The 14,017-nt window shown below is 44.2% G+C and overlaps 1 protein-coding gene across 3 annotated transcripts in view; it reads left to right on the top strand.

Annotated features, from left to right (window-relative positions):
- The window catches only part of LOC143806736 (uncharacterized), a 92,263-nt gene that overhangs the window by 36,715 nt on the left and 41,531 nt on the right, over positions 1 to 14,017 (top strand). For all 3 annotated transcript variants that reach the window (XM_077287571.1, XM_077287572.1, XM_077287573.1), the window contains exons 2-4: positions 7,377 to 7,498; positions 8,002 to 8,071; positions 12,496 to 12,565. In XM_077287571.1, coding sequence (XP_077143686.1) covers positions 7,377 to 7,498; positions 8,002 to 8,071; positions 12,496 to 12,565 — 262 coding nt within the window. The remainder of the gene's footprint in view (positions 1 to 7,376; positions 7,499 to 8,001; positions 8,072 to 12,495; positions 12,566 to 14,017) is intronic.

Here is a 14,017-nt window from a genome sequence, read left to right as displayed (position 1 = left end):
TGGCACTGAAATACGTGGCACTGAAATGCGTGATACGTGGCACTTAAATACGTGGCACTGAAACACGTGGCACTGAAATACGTGGCACTGAAATACGTGGCACTGAAATACGTGGCACTGAAATACGTGGCACTGAAATAAGTGGCACTGAAATATGTGATATGTGGCACTTAAATACGTGGCACTGAAATACGTGGCACTGAAATACGTGGCACTGAAATACGTGGCACTGAAATACGTGGCACTGAAATACGTGGCACTGAAATACGTGATACGTGGCACTTAAATACGTGGCACTGAAACACGTGGCACTGAAATACGTGGCACTGAAATACGTGGCACTGAAATACGTGGCACTGAAATACGTGGCACTGAAATACGTGCAACTGAAATACGTGGTACTAAAATATGTGGCACTGAAATACGTGATACGTGGCACTGAAATACGTGGCACTGAAACACGTGGCACTGAAATACGTGATACGTGGCACTGAAATACATGGCACTGAAATACGTGGCACTGAAATACGTGGCACTGAAATACGTGGCACTATGACTGTCAGAAAATGTTCATTAAACGGTTAGGGGTGAGGTTAGGGGTAGAGTTAGGGTTAGGGTTTGGATCTCTATCACCTTGATGGTGGTGGGTGGCTTTTCAGTGTGTTTTCTGTTTTTTTTCGATAAAAATGCATGCGTTTTTAACGCAAACAAACGCATGTGCTTAAAAACGCAAGAAAATACTGCAGGTTGTATTTCTGAAAATGAACGCATGCAGAAAAAAAACGCATGCGTTTGAAAACGCGACCAAACGCGTACAAAAAAACCGCATGCGTTTTCAATGTTAAATATAGGGAAAAAACGCATGCGTTTTTTTGTGCAAAAAACGCTGCAGACAAAAACGCAAGTGTGAAACCAGCGACGCTTTTTATAGCAAAAAAGTTTTTGCGTCTCCACATTTTGAGACCTATAATTTTTCCACATTTGCTCCACAGAGTCATGTGAGGTCTTGTTTTTTGCGGGACGAGTCGACGTTTTTATTGGTAAAATTTTCGGACACGTGACCGTTTTTGATCGCTTTTTATTCCGATTTTTGTGAGGCAGAATGACCAAAAACCTGCTATTCATGAATTTCTTTTGGGAGAGGCGTTTATACCGTTCCGGGTTTGGTAAAATTGATAAAGCAGTTTTATTCGTCGGGTCAGTATGATTACAGCGATATCTCATTTATATCATTTTTTTTATGTTTTGGCGCTTTTATACGATAAAAACTATTTTATAGAAAAAATAATTATTTTGGTATCGCTTTATTCTCAGGACTATAACTTTTTTATTTTTTTGCTGATGATGCTGTATGGCGGCTTGTTTTTTGCGGGACAAGATGACGTTTTCAGCGGTACCATGGATATTTATATCAGTCTTTTTGATCGCGTGTTATTCCACTTTTTGTTCGGCGGTATGGTAATAAAGCGTTGTTTTTTGCCTCGTTTTTTTTTTTTTTTTCTTACGGTGTTTACTGAAGGGGTTAACTAGTGTGGCAGTTTTATAGGTTGGGTCGTTACGGACGTGGCGATACTAAATATGTGTACTTTTATTGTTTGTTTTTTTTTTAATTTAGATAAAGAAATGTATTTATGGGAATAATATTTTTTTTTTTTTTTCATTATTTTGGAATATTTTTTTTTATTTTTTTTTACACATTTGGAAATTTTTTTTTTTACTTTTTTACTTTGCCCCAGGGGGGGACAATACAGATCGGTGATCTGCCAGTTTGCATAGCACTCTGACAGATCACCGATCTGCGAGAAGTGCAGGCTGCTTCACAGTGCCTGCTCTGAGCAGGCTTCTGTGAAGCCACCTCCCTCCCTGCAGGACCCGGATCCGCGGCCATCTTGGATCCGGGTCTGGAGCAGGCAGGGAGGGAGGTAAGACCCTCGCAGCAACGCGATCACATCGCGTTGCTGCGGGGGGCTCAGGGAAGCCCGCAGGGAGCCCTCTCCCTGCGCGATGCTTCCCTGCATCGCCGGCACATCGCGATCATGTTTGATCGCGGTGTGCCGGGGGTTAATGTGCCGGGGGAGGTCCGTGACCGCTCCTGGCACATAGTGCCGGATGTCAGCTGCGATATGCAGCCGACACCCGGCCGCGATCGGCCGCGCTCCCCCCGTGAGCGCGGCCGATCGGCTATGACGTACTATCCCGTCGGCGGTCATACGGGCCCACCCCACCTCGACGGGATAGTACGTCAAATGTCGGGAAGGGGTTAAATAATCCCCTGGGGAGACCGATAGTATCGGGGGTTGATTCAGTATTCAGTAAAATAGGTATATTCTTAGACAGAATCCTTAACCCCATTGCTAGAAATTCAAAATCATATATCCAAGACACCACTGACTTCTTAAATAAATTGGAATCAACAAAATTGGAGGGTGAAGTGATTTTGGCATCGTTCGATGTCATTTCACTTTATACTTCGATTAGACATAGCGCAGGCATCAGAGCGGTAAATAGGAAGTTAGATACAACTGAGATTACTAAGGAAGGAAAAAAAATTTTCTGATTAAATTGTTGGAAATAATCTTAGGGCGGAGCTACTTTTTATTTGGAGACACCTTTTATTCCCAACAGTGCGGTACTTCAATGGGGGCCAATATGGCCCCCGCGTATGCAAATATTGTCATGAGTATTCTGGAGGAGGACCTCATCTATGTATCCCACCACTTTAAGCATGTGGAGACGTGGTGGCGGTACATAGATGATGTCTTCCTCCTATGGAAGGGTACAGAGAAAGAATTGGAGGAGTTCCACCAATATTTGAACGAGATAGATGAGACCATTAAATTTACATTGACCTCCTCTAAAACCCATGTCCAATTTTTGGACGTGTTGATTAGACAAGAGAATGGAGAATTGGTAACCACTTTGTTTGTAAAAGAAACGGATAAAAATAATTTACTAACATATGATAGCCAACATCCCCGTAATATGGTGAGATCGATACCCCTCAGCCAGTTACTTAGAGTTCGCAGGATTGTGAAAGAAGAGAAAGAAGTAAAAGGAGTTGTGGACACACTGGTAAATAAATTTTTGGAAAGAGGATATCCAAGGAAAATATTAAATGTAGCCAAATCTGTGGCCATAAAAAAAGATAGAAGGGGACTACTAGTCAGGAGTGACAAGAAAAAAGTATTAACAAGAATACCGTGTGTTATGACATACACAGAAGAAAGTAAAAGTATAGTAGGAGTTATTAGAAAACATTGGGGCATGTTAAAAAATTGCCTACCAACTATCAGGGAACTTAGAGAACCCCCATTATTCTCTTATTGTAGAGGTAAAAACATTAAAGACTATGTAGTAAAATCAGATATAGGCTCCCTAAAAAATTCTTGTCAAACTACAATCAAGGGAACGAGTCCAAAAGGCTGTTTCCCATGCCTCTCGTGCGTCAATTGTACCCATATAATAAAAGGGTCCACTTTTAAACATCCAGATACGGGTAAGGAGTATAGGATAAGACAGTACCTAACCTGCAGTTCAGATCATGTGATATATCTGTTAGAATGTCCGTGCAAACTATGGTACATAGGAGAAACAACTTGCGAGTTGAAAGTTCGGATGAATAACCATCGCCACTCCATTAGGAAGAAAAGATTAGACCTCCCGGTCTCCAAACATTTCACAGAATTCAAACATACAGAAAAAGATCTCAAGTTCAGAATAATAGACAGAATACCTGTACAGAGGAGAGGGGGGGATAGAGAATGCCTACTTAAAAAACAAGAACTCAAATGGATCTATGAGTTGAATACTTTAAGACCAAAAGGACTTAATGCAGAATTTAAAATTCAGCCCAATATGTATTAGCCCCTATAGGGATACACTTGTGAATCAGATGTGTATGGACTCCGGTTTGAAGTGTTGGGGCATAGTACATAATATAATTTGTTACGTTGCCTCAATTTTTAACCTGTACATTTTATGTTTTTAATTTTAGTGGTGTCTTCACAATGTATCATCAACCTGCGAAAAATGGGATGGAAACACATGGAGGATAAAAAGTTTTTTCTTCTCTCTTTATTTTTCCCCCTTCCCCCCCCTTCTCATTATATATGTTTAATATTTTTTGTCAATTTTTATGTCATGATTGACAGCCAGCCGGTCACAATAATGTATACAATATAATAAAGTGAGCATATGAAAATTATATGTGTATGGTTAAATTTATTGAAATTATCCACTTTTATGGATTCTCTGTATGATGATGTTGTGGTCCGGAGGGGCTACACATCTGTGTGGAGACCCATTGACAATCGGAGACAGCCTGAATAAGGTGCCGTCCGGTATGTCAGAGTGGAAACAAAATACTGTGAAAATTAATGAGAATGACAGAAGTTGTAATAAATCGCCACAGTATTAAAAGTATCTAATTAATAGTGAATGAGCACTGAGAGGTGCGGTCCGTTGCCCTCGGCATGGTAGCCCCACTAAAGATGGCGCTTAACTGAAGACAAAACATCAGTGCGCAAGCGCAAGGGGAAGGGCACTGGAACATATTGTGATTGGCTGAGAGTCCGTGACAGAGAGGAGGGAGACTAAGACATGCGCAGTAGGCAAAGTAGAACGCCAGTAATGGTGAACACAGCGTCCTCCATGTGCATTTACCCAGGCGCAGCAGGGTAAGAAAAAAACGATAATTATGTATATAAATATGAGATATGAATATGTCAACGTAATGAAACAGTATCTAATGCATTGGAAATGTAATTGTGAAGACACGTGATAAACAATAGCACCTTAGCACATTGCACTTTATGTATAGATCGCACTTTATGTATAAGGGAAGCACACTGAGCATTAATATTATTAAGGATGAATTGTAAACGAGTATGTAAATGAAAATCAAAGGCTGTATATGTAAATGGGGGTAGATTATACCTATATAAGCACAAAAGTAAGTCACACCCACTGCTTGAGAAAGGCTCATTGCGAGCCGAAACGTCGCACAAGAAAGATGTGGGCTTGAATAAACTGCACATTTTGCACTTTTGAAAAGGATTTGGAGTGCTGCCTTCTTTTCTTCAAACTTATATATATATATATATATACACTCACTGGCCACTTTATTAGGTACACCTGTCCAACTTCTTGTTAACACTTAATTTCTAATCAGCCAATCACATGGCGGCAACTCAGTGCATTTAGGCATGTAGACATGGTCAAGACAATCTCCTGCAGTTCAAACCGAGCATCAGTATGGGGAAGAAATGTGATTTGAGTGCCTTTGAACGTGGCATGGTTGTTGGTGCCAGAAGGGCTGGTCTGAGTATTTCAGAAACTGCTGATCTACTGGGATTTTCACGCACAACCATCTCTAGGGTTTACAGAGAATGGTCCGAAAAAGAAAAAAAATCCAGTGAGCGGCAGTTCTGTGGGCGGAAATGCCTTGTTGATGCCAGAGGTCAGAGGAGAATGGGCAGACTGGTTCGAGCTGATAGAAAGGCAACAGTGACTCAAATCGCCACCCGTTACAACCAAGGTAGGCCTAAGAGCATCTCTGAACGCACAGTGCGTCGAACTTTGAGGCAGATGGGCTACAGCAGCAGAAGACCACACCGGGTACCACTCCTTTCAGCTAAGAACAGGAAACTGAGGCTACAATTTGTACAAGCTCATCGAAATTGGACAGTAGAAGATTGGAAAAACGTTGCTTGGTCTGATGAGTCTCGATTTCTGCTGCGACATTCGGATGGTAGGGTCAGAATTTGGCGTAAACAACATGAAAGCATGGATCCATCCTGCCTTGTATGGAGCATCTTTGGGATGTGCAGCCGACAAATCTGCGGCAACTGTGTGATGCCATCATGTCAATATGGACCAAAATCTCTGAGGAATGCTTCCAGCACCTTGTTGAATCTATGCCACGAAGAATTGAGGCAGTTCTGAAGGCAAAAGGGGGTCCAACCCGTTACTAGCATGGTGTACCTAATAAAGTGGCCGGTGAGTGTATATATACTGTATATATGTTTTAACGAACATTTGAGCACATAAATCCATTAGATGTCGGTTTTGCAAGCCTGCGAGAAAATATCGCAGTACGGATGCCGTACGGATTACATACGGAGGGTGACATGCGCAAAATTCGCTGCCACACCCTGCCTACGGATGACATACGGATCACTATTTTGGGAACATTTCTGCATATTGCGGCCGTAAAAAACGGACCGTATTTTCATACGCTGAGTGTGACGCCGGCCATAGAGTGATGAATGATAGAAAAAGTTCCCAACCTGCTTCTCTAAGGGTACGTGTCCACTTTCAGGATGGCCGGCGGTTTGGACGGAGCGCAAACCCGCTCCGCCCTAAGCCCCGCCCCCTTCTGTGACGAGATGATGCCGGATGTGTTCATTGCACACATCCGGCATCATCGCACCCCACACATAGGGCCCTGTGTTTTACCTTGCGGCGGCGCAGCGGCGCCGCAAGGTAAACGGACATGCTGCAATCTTAAAAGATGCGCAGCATGTCCGGAATCGCAGGGCCGCTGGGTGCGTGTTACCACGCATAGTGGAGACGGGATTTGATAAAATCCCCTCCACTATGCTGTAACATCTGGACGCTGCGTGTTTGATGCTGCGGCTCTGTGCAGCGTCAAACATGCAAGGTTTCCTGAACGTGGAAACATACCCTTAGTATGTATTTTGTGAAGTGCCGCAGCATTTCAGAGTAAAATATACCTGGCTGCAATGACGCAGCCATCCTCTAATTCATGCTGCAGATCACAGATTCCCTTTAGAGGGACATCCAGTTCTGCAAAAATAATGACCTATCCTTAGGATAGGCCCTCAATATTAGAAACATTGGGGTCCGATTCTCTGTAGAACTGAAGGAAAAACAGCATTCAATTAAAGTGAATGGGACTGCAATACCATTTACAGCCACTAGTAAAACTACTGAGCAGTGTAGAAAAAAAATTGAAGAAGTGACACTCGCGTTTGATTGGCTGATTGGCGGGTTTGCCGAACAGTTAGATCAAACGATTGTAAATAAATTTTTAAAAAATGTGAAAACGTTTCTTTTTTTTTAAGTCTCATAAACACAACCCCCTTACGAAATGAAGCTCCAACCAATGGAAAGCAAATAAAATAGAATGAAAAATCTTTTCTCCTGAAATATAAACAGAGGTGGTCAGGGACCTCTAGAGTTTGTATTGGTGGATGACTTAACAGACGAGTACATTGTTTTTTTCTATGTTAAAAACATTTCCGCTGCTGTTCTATTTTTATTTTTTGGAAGAAACCCTTTAATAATGTAAATTCATTATTTTTATTATTATAATGTATTATTTACTATCATATTATGTTTTTCCCAATCCTCAGATCCGAACCTTTGAGCAGTCTCGAGCTTTTGACTGTGGACCACTATCTCCCATGAAGGATCCCCTGAGAGAGTACCTGCAGCTGACTACAGGGTGCGCTCTGCACTACATCATGAGTTTTATGTAAGAGAAGCGGTCCAGACGTTTTTATCTTCGGTGTAAAATATAATATCGGGTCCTAAAGGGGACCTGTAACTAGGTTAAAAGTGGCCATTTTCTGTTTGTATTTTAACCCCTTAAGCTTTTTTTTATTTTTATAAAAGCTGCCTTTTCTTTTAGTGCAAATTTTATGGTCTTTCAAGGGGGCGTTGCTCACAGAGTAACAATGCAGAGTAACCTAAAGACACGCCCCCGAGGATCCTGTAAGACACACCCTCTCACTAAAGACTAGAAAAATTAGCACTATATAAAAAGTTCCATACTCAGGAACCCTATGGTGGAATAAAAAAAAAAAATGGAACATGGTGTTGTGGGAATAAAATAAGAGCAAATTCTGCCCATTTTTAACCTAGAGAATGATTCTCTACTTCTGTGTGAATCTGGTGCAGGCGCTACATATTGCAGTGCACCACTGAGAAAGAAATGTTGTACTTTACTGTTAGTAATTATAACTGTCTCCTAATTAGTGACTCCCGCCCATATCATGGGAATGTAGATCTCCACGGCCTGAAAATGAGACTGCGATCTTATTACCAGGTAATGTGATTAATGCAAAAAATAACGGGGCAGCAGTGGGCAGAGATGGGCAAACTTTTTCGAAAAAAAAAATGTACCTTCCTAGGCCATGTTCCTACGTAGCGTATATATTGCGGGGGTTTTTAGTCTGCTGCGTTTTTTTGTGTAGAAAGTCTGCATTTAGCTGTCCAAGCAAAGTGGATATGATTTTGGAGCGCCCACTAGGACCGTGGGGTACTCGGTACCGGGTCAGTTCTGTTCTTTAAGGGGTGGTCACTGTGGTAGTGACCCGATCCGTGGCCCTGGGCGTCCAGTAAAAGGGGGTTAATCAAAATGTGAATAAAGTCTGATGTAGTAGTGTTCGTGACGTCACCTGAGGTATTCGGCCAGGGGAGGCCGATGCTGTTTAAAGGGGTCCTCTGGGGCTGATGGTTTTGCAGCTTAGATGGTATAGCTCCCCACAGGTAGAGCTCGGTCCCCAGGGCTCCCGGTGTAGCTGATAAAAGCAATGGTTGCCGGTGGGATGCAGGACTGAGGGAGCAGGGAATAATTGCAGGACACAGGGATAACAGTTTTCTTTACCATTTACTGGTAGAATTCAGGTACAGTCCAGGGTACAGGTAACAGGTGATGATGGGGTCCGGGCAGCCTGGAAACAGCTTGGGATCCACTTAGCCAGGTGGGTTCGGAGGCCTTCCCTCTGCGCTGTATATCTGACCGTTGGTGCCTGAAGCTCTGCACGAGTCCTCTCAGCGTCTGTATTCTCAACCTGTGTGGCTGACAGCTTGACACTTTCATGGGCACTGTCCTTTCTCTGGCAGCCCCAGGCTCCTCACTTGCTGTGGTACCTGCAGGTGTTGGATCGGACAGGAGACTTGCAATCTCCTGCCCTCCGGGTTCAGTGGCTGGGTCTGCAACTCCCACACCACCACGGACCCCGGTGTCCGGTCTCTTGGCGTTTTCCTCTGGGGTGAGCCCACTGGCAGCTCCAAACCCCAGGCTCCTCTCCTTTTGCCCCCTCTCCTCTCACTGTCCATAGCAGACTCTCTACCAACTCCTCCTCCAGACAGAATATATATGTAGCCAGGGAAGCTACCCTGAAGCCGGATTTAGAGCTCCCCCTTCTGGCCTGGAGTCAGAACGGTGTTGCATGTCAGTGCAGCGCCCCAGAGTCCTGGTCGTTGCAGTACTGTTGCTCCGCCACTAAGGGGGGCTATGGTACGTCTGATGGCACTGAAGGAATTCATCTGACCAGGTATCACATACACCAATACATTTCACAGTCTGGCCTCCAGGGGGAGCTAAGGGTTCTATTCATTAGGCCACTCCTCACACTTTGGTAAAACTGGGGGTTAGGCAGGAAGTTAGAGGAGAAAGCTGACTGGGTTGGAACCAGGCAACACCTTGTGGCAGAGGGTGTTGTGGGGGAAGATTCGGTAGGGTCCCTGTCAGGGGTGGGATCCTGACAGAGGCCTGGCAACTAGAGAGAACGTTACGGGACCGTGCCTGCACGACATTGCGGCGGTGCTCAAGAAAGGAAAAGAAGCGAGGTTTATTGTGCTGAGTGAGAAACGAGATCAACGCATAAGGAGAAATACCAGTAGGAGTCGTGCTGTAAGATTGAGGCAACATCCTACTGAGGCGCAAATAACCGGTGGCCGGAACGCCGAGGAAGTATAGAGCTCCAGGCAATACTTCAAACCTACGGCAGGACAGTCAGTCACAGGCGGGCTGTCTCATCTAAATCACCTACGAAGACATGGGGGGCACACTAGGAGAGGGGCGACTCTAGGGTCCCGGAAGAGCTCCGAGCCTACCCGTCATACGGGTGCGTCCTAACCAGACCATCAGGGAGGGACGGAGGAGAAGAACATCATCCGATCGAGTTGTGAGGGAACATGAGAAACAGAGACAACAGTTGTGGGGACTATCCCTTAAGCACAGCAGGGGAGGACCGCAACACACAAGCGCTAGCAGGTAGACACTGATTTCCACCTGCAAAGGGAATTCTGGAGGTGCCATCGGACCGGCCGGACTTGCGTAGCCTGGTTAACCGTATTCCGGATTGAGGACTTTGAGACCTTCAGTAAAGAGGTAAAGAGACTGCACCCCTGTGTCCTTGTGATTGATTGCGTCCTGCACCACACACCGAACGGTCATTCCTTTATTTGGGCGCCCCTCAGCAGGGTCACGGATCGGGCCTAGCCACCGTGACAACCCCAGAGCAGAGACTCAGAGGCCCGGTACCAGGTACCCCTCGGCCCTGCGACGAGGTGGGGGCGCTGCATCAGTATTACCTGATTAAGGGATCCCTCCTTGTTTCCAGGCATGACATCACCTCCCCCGTGACTCCTGGGGTGCCACAATTTCATGAAAACTCCTGCACCCTGTGCCTTTAAATACACTGCTTAACTGTACAGTATGTTTTTTTGGTGCATTCTTCTCTATAGGCTTCTGCGGGGACCTTTAAAAAATTAAAAAAAAACATTTGTAACACCCATTTAAGTCGCCTCCGTGAGAAAGGTGTCTCTTATAAACTCAACAGTGGAACTACATGTTCCAGCATTAGCTACTCACGTCTTGCTGTAGCAATTCTGGGGTCACACAGGAATCAAGCTTGGGGCTGCAGGGTCCAGATGCCTTGGGCACAGGGAATGGATGGCAGGATCCTCCTCTGAGGTAGATCGGGATCTGGTGGACATCTCCTGATAACATGGCTGCTCTGCAGATGTGGTTCAACTCCAGGATTATATTCCTTTCTCACACACTGAGCTGCTGAGCTGTCAGGACTCACTTTGTGCCTCTGTTCTCTGTTCTCCAATGTCAGGCTCTTACCAGTCTGCAATGGAAGGTCTCACACATCTCCCTCATGCACAGCTAGCTCCTTCTTTCTTCTCCAACTTGCTCATCCGATCAGTTTCTTCCTCATCTACTCCTCTTCTTCCAGGATGTAAAGAGGAGCAAAGACTGCTGAGAGTTGTAGTCCAGGGCAGTGCAGTAAAAGAATTAATTTCTTCTGCTGTGAATGTCTCTTTATTCCCAGCTGCAGTAGACTCTGTACACCAAGCTCCCACTGATCGGTGGGGGTGCGACACCAGTTACCCCCTGCCAACAGCTGTTCTTGGTGTCAGTGGTAGTGGAAACTGGTGAGTTGTGGAGCTGCAAAATACAGCTCTGTCGACACTATAGTGGTCGCAGCGGGGTACTGTACACCTGCCTTCTATTCATATCAATAGGGGGCGGAAGAGCAGTACCCGACAGCAACAGTAATCGACGGAGTTACGCCGCTCCGTAACTGAGCATTGTTATTGCCAAAACTGAGAACAGCAGATCGTCGGAGGTACCGGGTGTCCTAAGGATAGGCCGTCAATGTTAAAGTCTAAGTCTATCCTAGGGATAGGCCATGAATGTTAAAGTGTAAGTCTATCCTAAGGATAGGCCATCAATGTTAAAGTCTAAGTCTATCCTAGGGATAGGCCATCACTATTAAAGTCTAAGTCTATCCTAGGGATAGGCCATCAATGTTAAAGTCTAAGTCTATCCTAGAGATAGGCCATCACTATTAAAGTCTAAGTCTATCCTAAGGATAGGACATCAATGTTAAAGTCTAAGGCTATCCTAAGGATAGGCCATCAATGTTAAAGTCTCAGACAACCCCTTTAGAAATGATGTTTAAAAAATGCACCAAAAATGCATCAAATAAAGGGGAAAATGTATAAAAAAAACACAATACTCAAAAGATTTTATTGTATATTTTGGGGCAGAAAACATGCAGATAAAAAGTAACAAAAAAAGGGGCAGAAGTTACACTATATGCACTATCTGGCAAGTGCCAGAAGGGCCTGTCTGGTCATGGGCGGCCTTGTCTGCTACGTTATTAACAGAATCATTGTTCTCAAGACGCCCATACTGTTAAGTTGTGATGGAGCACACAGTTGCTGACTCCGTCACTTACCCCAGCAGCCACCGGTATCATAAGAAATATTGGTCTTGTAGAAAATCTTCCTTTCCTCCATCCAGGGTAATATTGGTGATATATCCCACCTGGTTCATGGGGACGGGGACAACATGGGCCTGTGTGATTTCAAATGCCAGGACTGAATTTCAGTCCCAGCCGTACCTGGCTACATGTGAACATGGGCCTAAACCTTATTCTGACTTCTGCTTAATATATGGCCACGGGAACAGCCCTAGACTACATTGGGTAGGTTTTCCATCCGTGGAAAACTTGGATAGAACACATATGCAGGCCTGTGACTGGCACCATTATAGTGGTACTCACTGTTGCTGTATCATGGCGGCACTATGAGCACCGTCTATTGGGTGTGATGAGTAACTGCAAATGCTACATGTAAAGTCCGCGTACTCCACTTCCATAGTGCAGCATCGATAGCTGTGATGTACATGATTGGGAAATAAAAGGAGATTATTATGATCTATTCCAGGATGAACTGCAGCAATTGATCCTGATGTCCCTCCCAGACACACATCTCATGTCTCAAGACCCAGTCTCAGGTCAGCCTGCAACCATCAGTGCCAGAACATACAGTCATTGGGAAAGTGTTGGCTCCCTTGGAATTGTTCCACAAAATAGAGTATTTCTCCCAGAAAAAAATTATTGCGATTACACAAGTTTTGTTATTCACATGTTTATTTCCTTGTATGTATTGGAACAGCACACAAAAAAAACCAAAACACAGAAAAAAAGCAAATTGGACATAATTTCACACAAACCCCCCAAAATGGGCCGGACAAAATTGTTGTCATCTTCAAATTAATATTTGCTTTTACACCCTTTGAAATAAATAACTGCAATCAATTGTTTCCTATAACCATCCACATGCTTCTTACACTTCTCACCTGGAATTTTAGACCATTCTTCATTTGCAAACTGCTCCAGGTCTCTCATATCTGAAGGCGCCTTCTCCCAACAGCAATTTTAAGATCTCTCCACAGGTGTTCAATGGGAGTTAGACCCAGACTCATTACTGGTCACTTCAGAACTCTCCAGCAATTTATTTCCATCCATTTTTGGGTGCTCCTTGAAGTTTGTTTGGAGTCTTTCTCCTGTTCTGACACTGGGCAATACATTGAGACCCAAAATCATATGGTAGCCTTCAGATTTCAGGAAGTCTTGCACACCGTCAAGGCCCCCAAACCATCTCTGAACCTCCACCATATTTTACTGTAGGTACTAAGTTCTTTTCTTTGTAGGCCTCATTCTGTTTTCAGTAAACAGTAGAATGATGTGCTTTACCAAAAAGCTCCATCTTGGTCTAATTCTGTCCACAAGACGCTTTCCCAGAAGGATTTTGGCTTACTCAAGTACATTTTGGCAAACTGCAGTCCAGCTTTTTTATGTCTCTGTGTCAGCAGTGGAGTCCTGTTGGGTCTCCTGCCGTAGTGCTTAATTTCATTCAGATATCGACAGATAGTTCACACTGACACTGATGCACCCCTTGACTGCAGGACAGTTTGAATTTCTTTGGACCTTGATTGGGGCTCCTTATCTAATACCCAAACTATCCTGTGTTGCAACCTTTTACCAATTTTTCTCTACCGTCCACGTCCCGGAAGATTAGCTACAGTGCCATGGATTGTAAACTTCTTGATTATGTTGCACACCGTGAGCAAAGGAACATCAAGATCTCTGGAGATGGACTTGTAACCTTGAGATTGTTGATATTGTTCAACAATTTTGGTTCTCAGGTCCTCAGACAGTTCTCTTCTCCTCTTTCTGTTCTCCATGTTTAGTGTGGCACACACAGACACATAATGCAAAGATTATCTTTTTATCTGGTTTCAGGTGTGATTTTCATATTGCCCACACCTGTTATTTGCCACAGGTGAGTTTGAACGAGCATCATATGCTTGAAACAAAGTTGTTTACCCACAATTTTGGAAAGGTGCCAACAATTGTGTCCTGCCCATTTTTAGGATTTTGGTGTGAAATTATTTCTAATTTAC

The sequence above is a fragment of the Ranitomeya variabilis genome, chromosome 2 (assembly GCF_051348905.1).
Source record: "Ranitomeya variabilis isolate aRanVar5 chromosome 2, aRanVar5.hap1, whole genome shotgun sequence".
NCBI classification, from domain to species: domain Eukaryota; kingdom Metazoa; phylum Chordata; class Amphibia; order Anura; family Dendrobatidae; genus Ranitomeya; species Ranitomeya variabilis.
The sequence above is the reverse complement of the archived record's forward strand: the minus strand, read 5'-3'. Positions and strand labels throughout refer to the sequence as shown.